At 38.9% G+C, this 15936-nt stretch overlaps 3 protein-coding genes across 3 annotated transcripts; 2 read left to right on the forward strand and 1 right to left on the reverse strand.

Annotated features, from left to right (window-relative positions):
• Window positions 1–5512: 5512 nt before the first annotated feature.
• LOC146622492 (TLD domain-containing protein 2-like) lies at window positions 5513–7229 on the forward strand. The gene is made up of 6 exons (XM_085365175.1): window positions 5513–5647; window positions 5901–6053; window positions 6375–6527; window positions 6639–6734; window positions 6862–6935; window positions 7023–7229. The coding sequence occupies exons 1-6, from the start codon at window positions 5513–5515 to the stop codon at window positions 7159–7161; spliced, it is 750 nt and encodes a 249-aa protein (XP_085221301.1). The 3' UTR covers window positions 7162–7229.
• Window positions 7230–10778: 3549 nt separating this feature from the next.
• Window positions 10779–12920, forward strand: hint3 (histidine triad nucleotide binding protein 3). Its single transcript, XM_085365178.1, has 5 exons — window positions 10779–10934; window positions 11427–11544; window positions 11720–11789; window positions 12118–12244; window positions 12577–12920. The coding sequence occupies exons 1-5, from the start codon at window positions 10794–10796 to the stop codon at window positions 12622–12624; spliced, it is 504 nt and encodes a 167-aa protein (XP_085221304.1). The 5' UTR covers window positions 10779–10793; the 3' UTR covers window positions 12625–12920.
• Window positions 12921–14489: 1569 nt separating this feature from the next.
• On the reverse strand, window positions 14490–14984 carry LOC146622494 (actin-binding Rho-activating protein). The gene has a single exon (XM_085365176.1). The coding sequence runs from the start codon at window positions 14982–14984 to the stop codon at window positions 14490–14492; it is 495 nt and encodes a 164-aa protein (XP_085221302.1).
• Window positions 14985–15936: the final 952 nt, after the last annotated feature.

The following is a 15936-nucleotide window of genomic DNA, read 5'->3' on the forward strand; positions in this document are numbered from 1 at the left end:
TTTCGTATTGAGGTGAAAAGTTTGTCCCGGACTTCAGCTACAATGACAAAGACACACAGCTGGAGTTATTCTGTGTTTACGCTGCACAGCTGCCTCTTCTTCTCTCATCCTCTCACCCTCCCTCTCCTGTTTCTACTTCAATCACAAAACTGATCAGTGATCAGCTGATCGGCTTTTCTCTCTTTATTTATCGCCCACTTTGCGCCAGAAAGAGGAAACCAGAGGATGTCGCAGTAAACAACAGCAGCATGTTTAAGCTTGATCAGCTGTTGTTAGAATTTATTTAATATTAATTTCTAGTATCAGCTGATGTTTGCTGGAGCCACAGCTGTAAACCTGCTGGTCATGATATGGTTTGGTTATGTGATGAGAGGGAAACATGAAGATGAAACCAGGAGATGTCCTTACTGAATCATCAGAGCTGTGATGGAGGAACAGGTTTACCTTTTAGGTGACATGAATGAGTTGAAGGGAAGTTATGAACTGTTTCTGAGAGACAAATAACACCAGGATCCTTTTCTAAGCAGCTAACAGCTGGTAACTGTGCAGGGGCGGGTCTAGCAAAGTGTTGCCAGGGGGGCATGTAGGGCATTAACAGGGAAAGGGGGGCACAAGGAAATACTTTCTTATTCTCATTTAAAATGTCTCACTTTTAAAAAAATAATTATCTGAGTCTTACAACAAACAATTGATAGATTGATACATATATACCATCAGAACAGTGTACATCACTGTCACAACAGTGTTTATTTTCATTCAAAGGCTTTATGATTTTTCCTATAATGGTGGGCTGGTCTCTAGTCAAAATGCCCGGGACGATTTTTTTGTCCCAGTCCAGCTCTGTATGCAGCTCATCTGCAGTCTGGTGTTACCTACATCTTCCTATTCAGAAGGCAGAATTTCCGAGTTCTGAGCTCAATCGAAAGCACCACGACTGCAGTTTTTGTGTTGGATGTAAAAAGCAGGCTAGGATAGAATCAGGCGTGGGATTTCTCTCGTGGAAATGGGCACATTATTTTTTCCTTTCTATTGGTAGGTGGCACAGTGCACTTGTGGCAAGTAAGCAAGCTAGAAGACTGGCAATCTTGCTGGGTATCCAGTTACGGAAGCAACACATTAACAAGAGAATTCTGAGTAAAACCAAAGTTACTTTCCCTAGTAACTAGTTACTCTGAAAGTAACAAGTAACTTGAAGTAACTGAGTTACTTTTGATAGGAGTAACTATTAATGTAACTAAGTTACTAATTTAAAGTAACTTACCCAACACTGATCATATTTGATTCATGAGTTTTTGTGAGTTTTTGAGACCTCTACATCATGAGTGTCTCATGCTCTCTCTATCCTCTTTGTGCTATCTTACCTTCTCTCTTTGTTTTCCCTGTCCGTGTTCGCCACCTTGCCTCTCTACTATTACTGTGTGTGTGTGTGTCTTAGTGGGACTCGTGCCAGGTTCTTGGCTTCCTGATTCCTCTCAAAGCCACTACTCAAGGGAGTGTCTGAGATTCAGTCTTTGCAGGAATGTTAAATGAGTAACAGTTACTAGAACCCCAGCTCTGGTGCTTATTTTGTTGATTCATTTACTTGTGTGGAAAACTTACCTGTATTTTCTGTGTGTATATTCCAGTGAAGAGAGTTTTTCAATGACAATTGCGATTTAACAGGGTCTGGAGAAAGGGTATCTGGGAACAAACAATCTGATGGATATATATATATATATATATATATATATATATATATATATATATATATATATATATATACACACACATATATATATGTGTGTATATATATATATATATATATATATATATACACACATATATATATATACACACACATATATATATATATATATATATATAATCAAGGATATACATATATATATATGTCTATTTACACACACACACGTATAGAAATGTCTCCCTCTGTCCCTCTGACGAAGCAATCCTTTTTCTTTTCCTGAAACTGCAGATTTCAATTTGACAAAAAGTAATTCTGAAATAAAACTGCAAACTTAATGTTTCTAATTTGAAGCAAGCAAAATCATAGCTGTTCATCCCAGCTGGCAAATAATTCAAAAACAAACAAACTGTATTAAACTAATAAAGGTTGAGATCATAAATGTCAAGATTCAACTTTCAGAATTAACTCAAAAAGAATCTGTATCAATACTAGAAATGAATCAAACAAAAGCATGATTTAATTTAACAATCAATTCAATGGTAGTTATCTCAGAATCAAACAAAGCAAACATGACAATGAATTTAGGAATTGACTCACTCAGTTAACTACATATTAAACAGATAAGAGTCAATCAAAGAAAACCATTAGAGTAAAACAGAATAGCAATTAACTGTTAATGGTTATCAATTAAATCAATTATAAGATCAGGCTAAGATCAAATGTAAAAGCGAAACAACTAACCCCAAGACCACTTACTTGTCATCAACCAGTAAAAGAAAATAATCTTAAGATCACCTACTCTATTAATAAGATCAACTGAAAGGATCAGAAACAAATACAGTTAAATCTATAGCTGTCAGTTGATTACTGACTGATAACAAAATCAATTGAAACCAATCAATATTCCAAGACAGGCAAAAACACAAAAAACAGTTAACTTTTTAGCTGTTTCCCGATATCAGAGATCAACTTAAGAGAGAATCAGAATACAAAACCAATTATGAGTTAACTTCTACTGGTATTAACTGATAACAACTGATGGCAAATCAATAGAAGAATCAGAACACAAAATGAACATAAATCAAATACCAGTTAGTTCTATAGCTGCCAACTGATAACAGAAAACAAAAATGTAAAGGAAACTCAGAATACAGTCAAATAGCAGTTACAGTAACTCTGTATGTATTAAATGATAACAACTAATAACAAATCTTACCCATGCGCTCCAGAAAAAAACTACACTGAGAGCTCTCACAACTCACTCACCCACTCACGCACACACGCGCGCGCGCACACACACACACACACACACACACACACACACACACACACACACACACACACAGGTTTGATCACGTGATTTAGCAATTTAAAATTGCTTTTAAAACCAATTTCCTTGTTAACCATAACCTAAACTTGTAATTCCAACTTTATGCATAAAGTATGTATCATATCATATAAACACTTTATCATTTTGACTGAGAGAACTTTGACCACTCACCGCTCACATTTAAATTTGGTATGTATGCAAATTTGCAGATTTAGATAGAAACAGGCTCTGCTTGCCGTTTCTTTGAAGGCCTTCTGTGACAGTGACCAGAATCAGGTGTCTCTTTAGTTCTGGCGTCTGACAGCAACTCCATCAGGAGCCTTCCCAGTTGTCCTTTTCTCCTTTCCAACTGAAAAAATCAGGTTGGGGTCACCAGTTTGTCGTGTACAAATTTTTTCAGAAGGAAGTACTGGAGAAATATCTGTCGTTTAAAAGATTTAATTTGCTTTGGCAGTTGAAATTACAAGTTTCAGTGCTGGACCTCTGTGTGAAATCAACCATCTGTCTTCACACAAAGCATGACCCTCATTGCAGTTTTTGTACTGCGACAATAGCAAATGATTATTATGGCTATCTTCTTCCAGAAGCAACGTGGCAGTCATGCTGTTTCCTTACAAATCCTCTCTGTTCACGTCCGCTTCTTGTCAGCCTTCTATCTGCTCCTTTTTCCTGGAATCAAAAAGACAGGCATAATAAAGGCTCTCCCTGCCCAGCCTTTATTATTTAATATTACTGATTCTAATATCTAGTTCAGGACATTCGTTTGGACTCCGTTGGCCCAGAGAATGGCCCAAGTGTGATATGTAAGCATGCTGCAAATTCCTCTACACTACTGTGTCAACCCCCAATATGTCAGCCAACTCATAACGCTAGACGAAGCTTTTGACCCTAAAGACACATTTATGAAAACACTGCCTTGTGTACACAAAAAAATGAAAACTGCTTTTTAAAATCATTTTCAACCCTAACAAAATACACAGTAATTTTCCCCTTTCCAAAACCTTTGAGTGCCCTTTGTAGTCGACAGCTGGATTTTGTTGTGGATTTTTTTGCGACATATATACCTGTATACACTGGACATATACTCACATATATACTATGTAATCATATATGCTCGTATACACCATATATGCCTACACTGGAGTGTATAATGGAATCACTGTGATAAGCATTTAACCTACATGATTGAATCACAAGAGCCATGTATTTAGGTCAAATATTATCTACAGTTATATTGATGAAGCTCGTATCACTTGTTTTGTTTATTTTTTTATTCTTTCATAATCACATGTTGATTAATACTGTTTGAAATGTAGTAATTAGGATAAATAATGGGAATAGTGCTTGGATAGTTGTGTAACACAAGTGTCAGAAATGAAAAACGAACAACGTGACTCAACAACCTAGTACCTTTTAATGCTGTCAGAGGATGAGGTGGAGGATGGTCACACCTCTGAGCTTTCTCAGAGGAGGACAGCTTTTGAGGACCCTGAGCAGAGACAGTGTGACAGCGCCTAACATCCATAAGAAGAGGAACTGTCTAATATAGGAGACACAAGATTGTAGCCATTACAATATCATCTCGAAGGAGATAAAGAAAGCTTTTTAGTTGAATACACACAGTTTGATTCGTTTTTTATCCAGTTGATTTATGCAATTTATGTAAATCTAGACGTCTCCTGTCTTTATCACTTTTCTTTCAGCTATAATGAAATTGCGTTGATAATTTTCTAGGATGAAACATAAAAACAGGACAAGCAGTCCATCGAAGTAACAAATGATCTCTTGATGGGGGGAGGAGAATAGAGCCCCTTCAAAAGTCAGAACTGTAAAACAGAATGCATGTTGCAGGCTGCCATGGATAGGAGATCTCCTTTTCCCCTCACAGGCTGGTGTCCAGTATGATAGCTGAGAAACCAAATCCCACAACTTCACAGCCCTACTTCTTGTCCATAATGGACTTCGGGCGTCATCATTTTGACTCTGATCAGGCTGCTCAAAACCTGGTGTGTCCTTCATCTGAACTCTCACCTTCTTTCTTTGATATCTGGCCCTCCTCCACCTCATCTCCTGGCAGCTCTAAGTATGAGTCCACTTCCACATTTCTGAGTAAAATTCCTTCTACCTGACTCAGCCAGCATATCATTCTGTGATAAGACAAGACCTAATGTCCACCTCAAGAGACAGAAGAATGACAATTTTGAAAAACAAAACAAAACAATAATGCAACATGTTTCTTTGAAACAGCAAGCCCTCCTTAGTGACTTACAGTAAGTGCAATCACAGAGCTTGGTGGTTATCCCTGAGGGTGTAGGGTCTATATATGGACATCCTCTTTCCCTCTACATCCCAGAACCAGACCTCACTTTCCTGTTTAGTGAGAAAAGAAACTATTCACTGTCAGAGCTGACCAATCAGCAGACATCTACTCAAATGTCTGACCAATAAGCCTGCAGACAGAAAGAGAAAGTAACCCAGTGTATATAAGAACTGCCTTCATGGCAGTTTGGTTAGCAGACATGTGGTACAGCAGAGAGCAGCGCTTGACAGGGAAATCAGGAGCTATGAAGCGGCTGGCAGAAAATATTAAGGTGCTTTACATCGCCAGTGACTGTATGGAGCCTTATGTTGAGGTAAGATTACTCTGCTGAATGTATTCGTGTTAGGAGGTTCTGTGGAGGTTCAAATGTGTTCTGTCACCATGCATTGCAGTTTTGTTGCCATTCAATAGTTCTGGTTTTGTGGTTTAAATGATTTGCAACCTTTGTACTTAAGGCCATTAAACTTATATATGTAATGCAGTAAAAACTTCCCAAATAACAAATAAAAGGAGAGCAGTGGATAGCAGTGTAACATGATGACACTTTTTCTGCTTGCCTCCTTCAGATCATCACAGTGAAAGAGTCCAAACGCTGCCAGAGTCTGTGCAGCTCAGACGCCTCCGAGGTAGAAGAGCCCGAGTACCTGCTGGAAGTTGATGATGATCTTCCTGTCCTCACTGACCAGAGTCATCTGCTAGATGACTATCACCTAGAAAAAGTAAATAACACTCATTTATATATATGTGTGTGGATCACAGCTATCAATGGTTTTTCTCCTGAAGAACTGAGAAAATTGTGATTAGGGCAATTCCTCTCAAATCGTCCAATTGTTCAGAAAATTTTCTGCTTCACCATCTCCAGTTTCACAACAGTCATTATTTATGACATAAGCGGCAGCATTGCCTGGAAGTTGTGCTCAGACCGTAAAGTTTTTTATGCAAATTGTAGACAGTCAAGCAGAAGAACAGTGTTGATTTTAGATGGAGTGATGCATTAGTCTGTCAGGACATGATCTGATGAGCAACTCTTTGTCAAACAGCTTGCTGTTCACATGCCAGCAAGGACCCGGGGTTATCAATGGCAGCTGGTCTACAGCACAGCCGTCCATGGGAGCAGCCTGAAGACTCTGTACAGGAACATGGCTGAGGTGGACAGCCCTGTGCTGCTGGTGGTCAAAGACATGCACAAAAAGGTTTGTATCCTGCTCTTTAGTCTCCAGCACTTTTCTGTACCAAGAAAATGAGACGGATTCCTCCATTACCGGCATCTCCTTTAACAAACTGGTGTCTTGGTGTATTTTCAGGTGTTTGGGGCTTTTTCTTCAGATCCATTCAGAGTCAGTAAATACTGCTACGGTACTGGAGAAACCTTCTTGTTCAGCTTCAATCCCGACTTCCAGGTAAGAGTTGAACTTTTATTAATGTTTTACCTCTAGTCTATTTACAGGATGATTTTTCATGAAATTATTTCACTTATTGTAGAAATCTGCACAGAGTTTAAGATGTTTTTATGTGTTTGTTATCTAGGTATACAAGTGGAGTGGGGTGAACTCGTACTTTGTGAGTGGAAACTGGGATTCATTGCAGCTCGGTGGAGGAGGGTAAGTTATACAGTTATTTATTTATTTTCCTATCAGTGAGTTTTCAAAGATCTGATATTAAAGTTCTATTGTTCTCTCTGTCTTTAGGAGTGGCTTTGCCCTGTGGCTGGATGCTGATCTGTACCGTGGTTCAAGCTTTTCCAGTCCGACTTTTCACAATGCACCTCTCTCCACAAATGAGGACTTTATTGTACAAGACCTGGAGGTCTGGACTGTGCAGAATTGACTGTGAACATCTAAAAAGCCGAGCTAAAAACAAAGCAGGACCTGTTGTTCTGTGTGGAGCTCCCAGACTTCAAGGCGTGTAGGTCGTTTAGCCACTACTGTACGTATCCTGATGGAGCGTCTGCTGTCGTCTGTGCACATGGTTCAGAGTTCCTCTTGTACAGTTTGAAGCCTGCTGACGGGGAAGCCACTGTAATGGGATTCAAGAAAGAGTCTATTTTTTTTTTTTTTTTTACATCAATGCGAGGCGTGTGTGCCGCAGATGGAGCATTTGCAGATTTTAAAAAACAGCATTGAATGATAAGTCTACAGCTACTGTAATGATATTCAGGGTTCAAGAAAACATTTATTTTTATTTTATTTTTGTATCAATGCATATTTATAAAATAATGTGTTTTTTTACAGTTTGCATCTTTGGTTAAGTGAGTGTGTGTTAACAATAACTGGTTAATTATATTAACCAGTTATTGTTAAAATCGGTATAACACTGTTAGGACAAACAATTTTAACTGGTTTTAATGTTTCCCAGTCAAATCTGTGGCTGCTAGTAAGGACCAAACTAGTAAAGTTGAACAACATTGCACTACAACAGCTGCTGGATAAGCTGGATGTGCTGCTTGAGGAAGAAGTCAACTGAAGTGTAAAATGAAAAATTCTTTTTTTTTTTAAATTAAGCACCAGCTTGTCTATTTGGAGAGAAAAGTACTTATGAAAACATCAAATACACACACATGCCCAGTTGTTTATTTTCTGTCTTTTTAAATACACTGTTCAGGAAATGGTTAAAGTTTTTCTATGACTGTCAGGCAGTGCTGGCACTACCACTGTTTTTTGTGAAATCCCATTAAAGGTTTATGTTTCCTGTTGAAACTGAGTAGATGTCATTTTTTACTGCATGTTACATCAGCAAGGTATTTAATAAGAAGCGTCTGCTGTCGTCTCTGCACATGGTTCAGAGTTCCTCTTGTACAGTTTGAAGCCTGCTGATGGGGCAGCTACTGTAATGGGATTCAAGAAAGAGTCTGTTTTTATTTTATTTTTACATCAAAGTATTTTTATAAAATGACAATTTTAAAATGATTTTTTAAAGTTTATATCCGTGTTTAAATTCAGTGTGTCTTCATATTCTATTAACTATTTAATTGTGAAATACTGTAACACTGGTATGAACAAAAACCGCTGATCTGAGCTGGTTTGAACATTTTCCATGTAAGTGAGGATCAAAATAGGAGCGCTGGAAATAATTTAAGGGCAACATTTCACTACAAAAGCTGATTGTTTGCTAGACATGCTGCTGGAGGAAGAAGGGACCTTAACTGTAAAATATAAGTTCTGCTTTGTGTAAGTGAAATGCCAGCCTGTCTGTTTGGAGAGAAAAACACTTTGAATAAAATGTCACATACATTGCCTAGTTGTTGGTTATTTGTTTATTTAAATACACTTTCAGGAAATAGTAAAAGTTTATATATGACTGCCAGGCAGTGTAGGTGCTGCTACTTTTTTCTTGTGAAAAAGTTTCCTGTTGATACTGTCGCTGTAGTCAGCAGTTGTTACGAATAACATCAAAATATCATGTTACTGATAGTCTGATATTGCCTCTGTTCCTTCCTGAAAATAAAATGAACTAAAAAAAATGTCAGTACGAAATTAAGAAAAAGTACTCCGAAAATACAAAATCATAATAACTAATAATTGTCAGTCTGTCGCAGGGCTAACACATTGAGATAGACAACAATTCACACTTACAGCCAGTTTAAATTCACTAAACAGAGAACACACACAGAGAGGCCCGAGCCTGGCTTTGAGCCCAGAACCTGTGCTGATCACCACGCTACAATCATCAGCCGCTTCTGTTCCAAAGAAACTAAACAAAAGCATTGTGATGAGAAGCCATGATTAAAAGGTACATACAGTAATGACTAATGATTTTAATTTGTTATTGTGTTGCACAGAATACATCAAGCCCAGCCCAAACAGGCTTTCAAGACCCCCCGCAACCAGAAATCACAGCCAGAGTAGCACCTGTGCCAAGATGTTAACTGAAGTCAGCTATGAGGTGGGGCCTCCATGGAGCAGAACGAGTTGTCTAGCAAGTGGATTGAGATCTGGGGGATTTGGGGGGCCAAGTCAAATGGTAAAAGGTCTGTATTTGTATAGCGCTTTACTTGGTCCTAAGGACCCCAAAGCGCTTTACACAATCATCCACCCATTCACACACTGGTGATGGCAAGCTACATTGTAGCCACAGCCGCCCTGGGGCACACTGACAGAGGCGAGGCTGCCGGATACTGGCGCCACTGGGCCCTCTGACCACCACCAGTTGTGCTCTTCAAACCATTCTTGAACCATTTCTGCTTTGTGGCAGATTGTGGGAAGGCCCTGCTGAAAGAGGCCACAGCAATCAGGGAATGTTATTTCCAGGAAAGGGTCTGCAACAATGATTAAATAGGTGGTACATGTCAAAGTAACATTCACATGGACTAAGTTTTCCCAGCAGTACATTGCTCAACACTGTGAAAGAAAAGAGAAACACCAGGTCATCTTCTTCCATTGCCAGTATGGATGTAATATATCCCACCCACTAACAGGTGCTGTGATGAGGAGATGATCAACATTATGCATCTGTTATGATATTAAGCCTGATCGGTGTATAATAATATCATGGCAAGCTACAGCTCACTATGTGATTTAGTCCAAAGAAAAACTTTTTTTCACATTTTTGCCTGACTGCTCAAGAAATCCATCTCATATCACCTTGAACACCTTGAACTACAGTCTTTAGCCTTGCAGCATAGTTTAATGCAGAGGAGGCGCACTTGTTTGCAAACACCTAACAACAGACCATAACGTATATGTACCCATTGCATGTGTCACAGGGGAAAGGAACTAAGAAAGACCAACAGTAAGGGAAAACCACGGCTAACCACATGAGTAAATGCAGGGGCGGGTTGGTAGGTGGTTAGTTTTGTTTAAGTTACAAAGTGGAGCAGTTTCACTGCAGCCTTGACTAACAATATAGCATCACTTAACGTCTATCTCAGTTAAGCTTTGTGCTGTTGACTTTAGACCTCAGAGTCTTTAATGCAACACTTCCACTTTAATATTCTCTAGCCTGAGCAAATTAATGCTTAGTGAATGTGTGCGTGAATGGGTGGATGACTGGATATGTAAAGCGCTTTGGGGTCCTTAGGGACTAGAAAAGCGCTATATAAATACAGGCCATTTACCATTTACTTAGTTACCCCCTTCTATTTGGATCATATAGTAAGATAACTGACTGGTTTTGTTCTCTGACAGTAAGTGTTGGGTTTATTTTTATTTATTTATTTATTTATTTATTTATTTATTTCTGTGAGACAACCATCCAGAGAATGCTGAAAATACAACTTATATAAAAAGTTACATATGAGGGCCCTTCTGTTTTCATCAGAGAACATCAAAGGTGCGTTTGACACAATTGTTAGTGTGCGACAGATTCGGTCACCAGAGAAAACTGAAAATATGTCGCCCTCTTCTGACAATTCTGTTCCCTGACATCTGCAATAAGGATCGACGAGCGATCGAGCTTGATGCGTTCGATGTTCTCTTGGATCGACTCAGCATGCCTGATTGTTGACAGCTCCGTACAGCACAATGGCCGAAATCCAGGATACACAACCTGCTCGGGTTGATATTTCCAAAAGCAGCAGCAATGTGCCAGCCGAAGGATATGATAAGAAATGTATTTTCTGCAGGATTGTAAACAGTGAAATGGGCACAGAGCTTCTTCACTGTGTAAGAAAACTGTAATAAATAATTACGAATGCGTTGCTAGCTAGCCTAAGACACTTTAATTGTCAATACCTGCGTTTACAAGTAGTAAAAGCTCTAAAACTAGTCATTCAGAAACGTTTAATTTCACTGTATACGAGTGTAATTGAGTGGTATTGTAGCTAGTTAGTCCGATAGCTGTAGAGTTATTGATTTACTGTGTTGAAAGGTGTGGCTCACCCCCGACAGATACCGAAGGATGGTTGGTTAAACCGTAGCATAAGTTCATATTAAAAATACAGAGAATAATAAGCATATATTTATACATATATATATAAATCAGACTCCAATAAATTACATTATATTCAGTATACTAATTGCATTTGGCACCAATGCTAGAGGCATTCTGTAATGTCGTTCACGTTTAAAGTGTAAATGTGTGTGTGTGTGTGTGTGTGTGTGTGTGTGTGTGTGTGTGTGTGTGTGTGTGTGTGTGTGTGTGTGTTATTACTGCAGGATGAAGAGATCTCATGTTTCAGGGACATCAAACCTGGAGCCCCCCATCACTACCTTGTTGTCCCAACCAAACATGTAGGAAACTGTAAATCCCTCACTAAAGAGCACGTACCCTTGGGTAAAGTTTAAACTGCATACTTTTTAAGTAATGCTCATGGATTTTCATTTTATATCACCTCAGACAATATTGCTGACATATTACTGACTAATGCTATGGATGGTTGGAAAGTATTTTTTAAAAAGTAACTGTAAATGTTTGAAATGGATCATCTTTTTCTATTGTTTATGTCCAGTGAAGCGGATGGTCGACAAAGGGAAGGAAATCCTGGAAAAAAACAACATAACGGACCTCAGTGATGTCAGGTGGGTTTCATTTTGGTACTTCACAGCTCTCTATGGTAATTTACATTAGTGGGTTATGAATGTATGACCTTCAGACAGTTTTAGTCAGTTATCTTTTGTTGCCAGACCACCAAATATTCACCGTTTTGCGGTCAGTTTTGTTTTTTAGTTACCAATAGAACAAGCACTTAATCTAGTCAGAATTATAGTAGATCATTTGTAATGCAGTTTAATTGCTGATGACTAACTTAACCTTAGTTACAGTTTGCTTTGTTGTTATATCAGATAAAATGAGTTAAAAAAAACTAAAAAATAAGTAGTATTTCTAAACCCTTTTCTTTGTCTGCAGATTTGGTTTCCACTGGCCTCCATTCTGTTCTGTCACACACCTCCACCTTCACGTCCTGGCACCTGCTAGTCAAATGGGCTTTATGTCACGTCTCTTCTACAGACTCAACTCCTACTGGTTCATCACAGTAAGCCCTGTACTTCAGTACTACAAGTTACTGTGTAGAAACTTTATTTAAACTTTTTGTGTGGTAATGGAAATTTCAAATGAAAAAATGTAGACCAGTGTCAGTCTCTAACTTGTTCTGTATAAGGACATTGCTGTGTAAACCTGGTTTTAAGTAACTTGATTCCATCAGTGAACTGCCCTCTAGATTTGCATTGTCAACACATTAATATATTCAGTTCAGTAACTCCTAGTGGCATCATCTTAGTTCACCCAGGTGACGTTTTAGGGTCTCACAGAAAGATTGCTGACAGTCTGACTTCTGTTCTGTCTGCCTTTGTTAATGTTTTGCAGGCAGACCAGCTGATTGATCTTCTCAACTCTAAAGGCGAGACAAACTGATCACTGGATCTGGATCATTGGATCTTGCCATATGTGACTGACTGCACTGAGGTGACTTGCAGATCAGGCGTCTTGCAGATATCATACTGGAAACTACTTTGCTGACTGTTTGTCTACAACTAATGACTGTATTTTAAACAGGTGCTATACCTGCGTGAGATTTTATATCCTAAGTAGTATGAGACATAAAGCCTTAAAGCCTCTTTTAAAATCCCTAACAAGTGCTGTAAGGAACACTGGAGTTTTGACAAGATAGGTAAATTTATTTAAATCTGCTCTAATAAAATTGTATTGCTTTTAGGGACCAATGAGCAATCAACTTTGAATTCCTATAAAATAGAACAGTGTGTTCATTATCATCCTGTTACAGAAACACTTCAGTACGCTTTGCTTCCTTCTTCCTTCTTAGATTTCTGTATAGTGAGCTCAGTTAGACAAACACACTTGGGACACTACTTGTTTTTGCATTAAAGGTACTAGATTGTTGGCTAAATATAAATACTGACATGAATGTTTGTGATAAGTCCATATTATACCAAGCATATCTCAGCAAATTACTGAAACGTCTTTCTCTCTTTCTTTTAAACTGACTGTAAATTTCCCTTTGACACAGTGCAAGATATTATACAATGTGGGTAATGGCCAGCGGTAGTGTGCTACTTTCTGTGAGGCATTATGGGCTACTTAGAGTGCCCTGTACACACTGACACAGAGAGAGCACAGAAGATACAGTGTAAAACCCACTGTATACTGAGTGTTCTGGGATTTCAGATTTCTCACAGGCCGTTTGATTTCCTGTCTTGCACAGCTGCTTTCATGCCTTGTATGTCTGCTCTATAACATGAAACTGCAGAAACCCCCCCCCCCCCCCGAAAGTTTGCATTATTGATATCAATCATATATAAACTGATAATCTTGGCTATGAGTTCTTACATCAAGCTTGCAATTTGTGAAAACCACTCAGTAATCCTCTGATGCTGATAGTAATGTTAATTTATTTTGTTATCAATGACCTCATCAAGCAGTGAAGTACAATTGGGGGGGGGGGGGGGGGGGTTCAATGTCATGTGGAAAGATGAATGAAAGTATGTGCTGTGAAATTATGTTATACTTTGCAGTGGTAATTGGAATAAAACCAACAACAACAAAATGTACTGTACAAAAGGTATGCACTTTAAGAATGGCTTTAATTTAGAATAAACAGTATTCTGTTGCTTCTCAGTGCCTTTGTAGTATCTCAGTATGGTTTACATACAGACCCTTTTTCAGTTTCACTCTTAACCCACCTGCAGTAACACTTTAACACACAAGACATCGTTTCTTATCTTTATTATGATACAATTAGGAGACAGTGTTAATCTATTAATGCTGTGTGTTTAAAAAAAATATATTCCTGTACTTTCATACTTTCAATAAGAGCTGGTACTCAGTCTATAGTTCCTTATGATGTGGTTCTTATTGCTTTAAAGCTGCACTATTAGTTTCAAAATTTGGAACTGTAGCAATATTGTGTCATTGCAAAGCACACTTAAAATAAATACATGTTGAAGCCGTCAGGCCAAGTCGGGTCAAGTTCATCCTATAGCATCATTATGTCTGTCACAGGCAGCCTCATGTTCTCTTTGGCTTCGGTTCGGTCCCATTAGGAAATCTGATGTCATCTCAACTGCTCACTGCTCCACTTTCACCTCGTCAACAAGCTGCTGGAGGGAAAAAAATGCTCAGGTTTGAAGTTACCTTTTCTCATTTTGACTGACATTTAGTGGTTTCCCCATGTTCTTTGTCTGCACAAGCTGCCACATCAAGTGCCTGTGTACCTGCGTGTACTACACGCACAATGAATCAAGGCATCTAAACATTTGTGGTCACTGCAACAAAGTGATAACTACGTGATCATCCTTCCCCTGCCACAGCATCTCCCCTTCGAAGTCAACCAGTCTCTGTTTCCTCGCTCGCAGAAGAATCCCAACCAGTTTATTCGAGATAGTCACATAATGCTCAAACAGCTTTCCAAATCTTACAGTAATCACTTTCCCATCGCTGCCCCCCGACTCCCCAATGCTCCTTATGACCTCACACAGCTCCTGAACCTCTCTGCTGATGTGTGTGTGAGCATCCCTCCCACGTTGCTCTGTCAGGGAACCCTGCAGGGGTTTCCCATACTCATCCCCTCCCCTCGGAGGGACCACCGTGCTCGGTCTGGTGTTGTGACTGAAGGGATTGTGCTTCTGGTACTCCTGGTGTTCGCTGGACCATTTCTGCCAGTTTTCCTTCAAGCCTTTCACAGAAACGATGCACGCCGCAGGAGTTTGGGCTTTCTCTTCTGTTTCCACGGTGGTGCTCTGGCTGTTTGTTCCCATGTTTGACTCTGTTCAAGACAAATTTGAATATACAATCATTTCTCAACAGAGAAATACAGCATCTTAATCTTCCTAATGTTACTTTATTGTTTCCAAATTCTTTAAGTCTCACCTACTTATTTTTCACACAACTGTTCTTGTGATCCAGCTGTGTGTATGATCACATCAGTTATGACTGGCAGCCGCAATCTTAAATCGTAAATTCAGCTGACAGCTCATTAAAACGACATTACTTATTTCCCACAGTTAATATAATATCATTATCAAAACAACGAGTGAACATCTAGCTTTGTAAAGTAACCTGGAAGTTTTCAGTCCTTCAGATTCTCGTAGTAAATATAAACAGTGACACACTGACCTGATCCTCCCTTCACCTGCAGTTACGCTTCATTGCGACCAAAGAGCAAGAATCCTGGTTACACTGTTACTAAGTAATACAACTTAACAACACTGCAGCAGTGCTGACAGAGGCAAGAGTGCGGATGGATGCCTTTTTGTCACCAGACAAAACCACTGTGATGGACATCAACTTCAGCCAGTGACACGGCAGAGACAACCCGGACAGCCAATCAGTAGGAGGGGCGGTCTTACAAGACGGCTCTGATGTAAAGCAGATTACAGACTTTATCCACACATGTATGACCAGAATAGTAAAGCATACCGATGTGTACTGATGACAAAAATTTGCTTACTTGTGACATTAAAAAGACACATACACACAGGTTTATGAAAAAAGTGATAAGGAGTTTTTTAATGCAAATAAAGGTTGCAAAATAACATTAAAAACGAAGTATTCACCTGTGCTTATGTATGATAATGTTAGCATAAAACAGCGGCAGTACAAAACTTAATACGAGTGTATCATAGCTAAATGAAACACAGTACCTAATTTTTCTGCCATTTATAGAAATACAGTCCCCAAGCGGTACTTTGTGTCAGAGCTCGGTTTCAA

Source organism: Diplotaxodon limnothrissa, linkage group LG11 (assembly GCF_057381915.1).
Source record: "Diplotaxodon limnothrissa isolate DT_005_m linkage group LG11, D_limnothrissa_male_GT1.1, whole genome shotgun sequence".
NCBI classification, from domain to species: Eukaryota; Metazoa; Chordata; class Actinopteri; order Cichliformes; family Cichlidae; genus Diplotaxodon; species Diplotaxodon limnothrissa.

Coding starts and splice junctions, on each gene's coding strand:
- LOC146622492 (XM_085365175.1), top strand. CDS start 5,513: ATGGCAGTTTGGTTAGCAGACATGTGGTACAGCAGAGAGCAGCGCTTG. Junction 6,054..6,374: donor ATGACTATCACCTAGAAAAA/GTAAATAACACT, acceptor TTTGTCAAACAG/CTTGCTGTTCACATGCCAGC. Junction 6,936..7,022: donor TTGCAGCTCGGTGGAGGAGG/GTAAGTTATACA, acceptor CTCTGTCTTTAG/GAGTGGCTTTGCCCTGTGGC.
- hint3 (XM_085365178.1), top strand. CDS start 10,794: ATGGCCGAAATCCAGGATACACAACCTGCTCGGGTTGATATTTCCAAA. Junction 11,790..12,117: donor ACGGACCTCAGTGATGTCAG/GTGGGTTTCATT, acceptor CTTTGTCTGCAG/ATTTGGTTTCCACTGGCCTC. Junction 12,245..12,576: donor ACTCCTACTGGTTCATCACA/GTAAGCCCTGTA, acceptor AATGTTTTGCAG/GCAGACCAGCTGATTGATCT.
- LOC146622494 (XM_085365176.1), bottom strand. CDS start 14,984: ATGGGAACAAACAGCCAGAGCACCACCGTGGAAACAGAAGAGAAAGCC.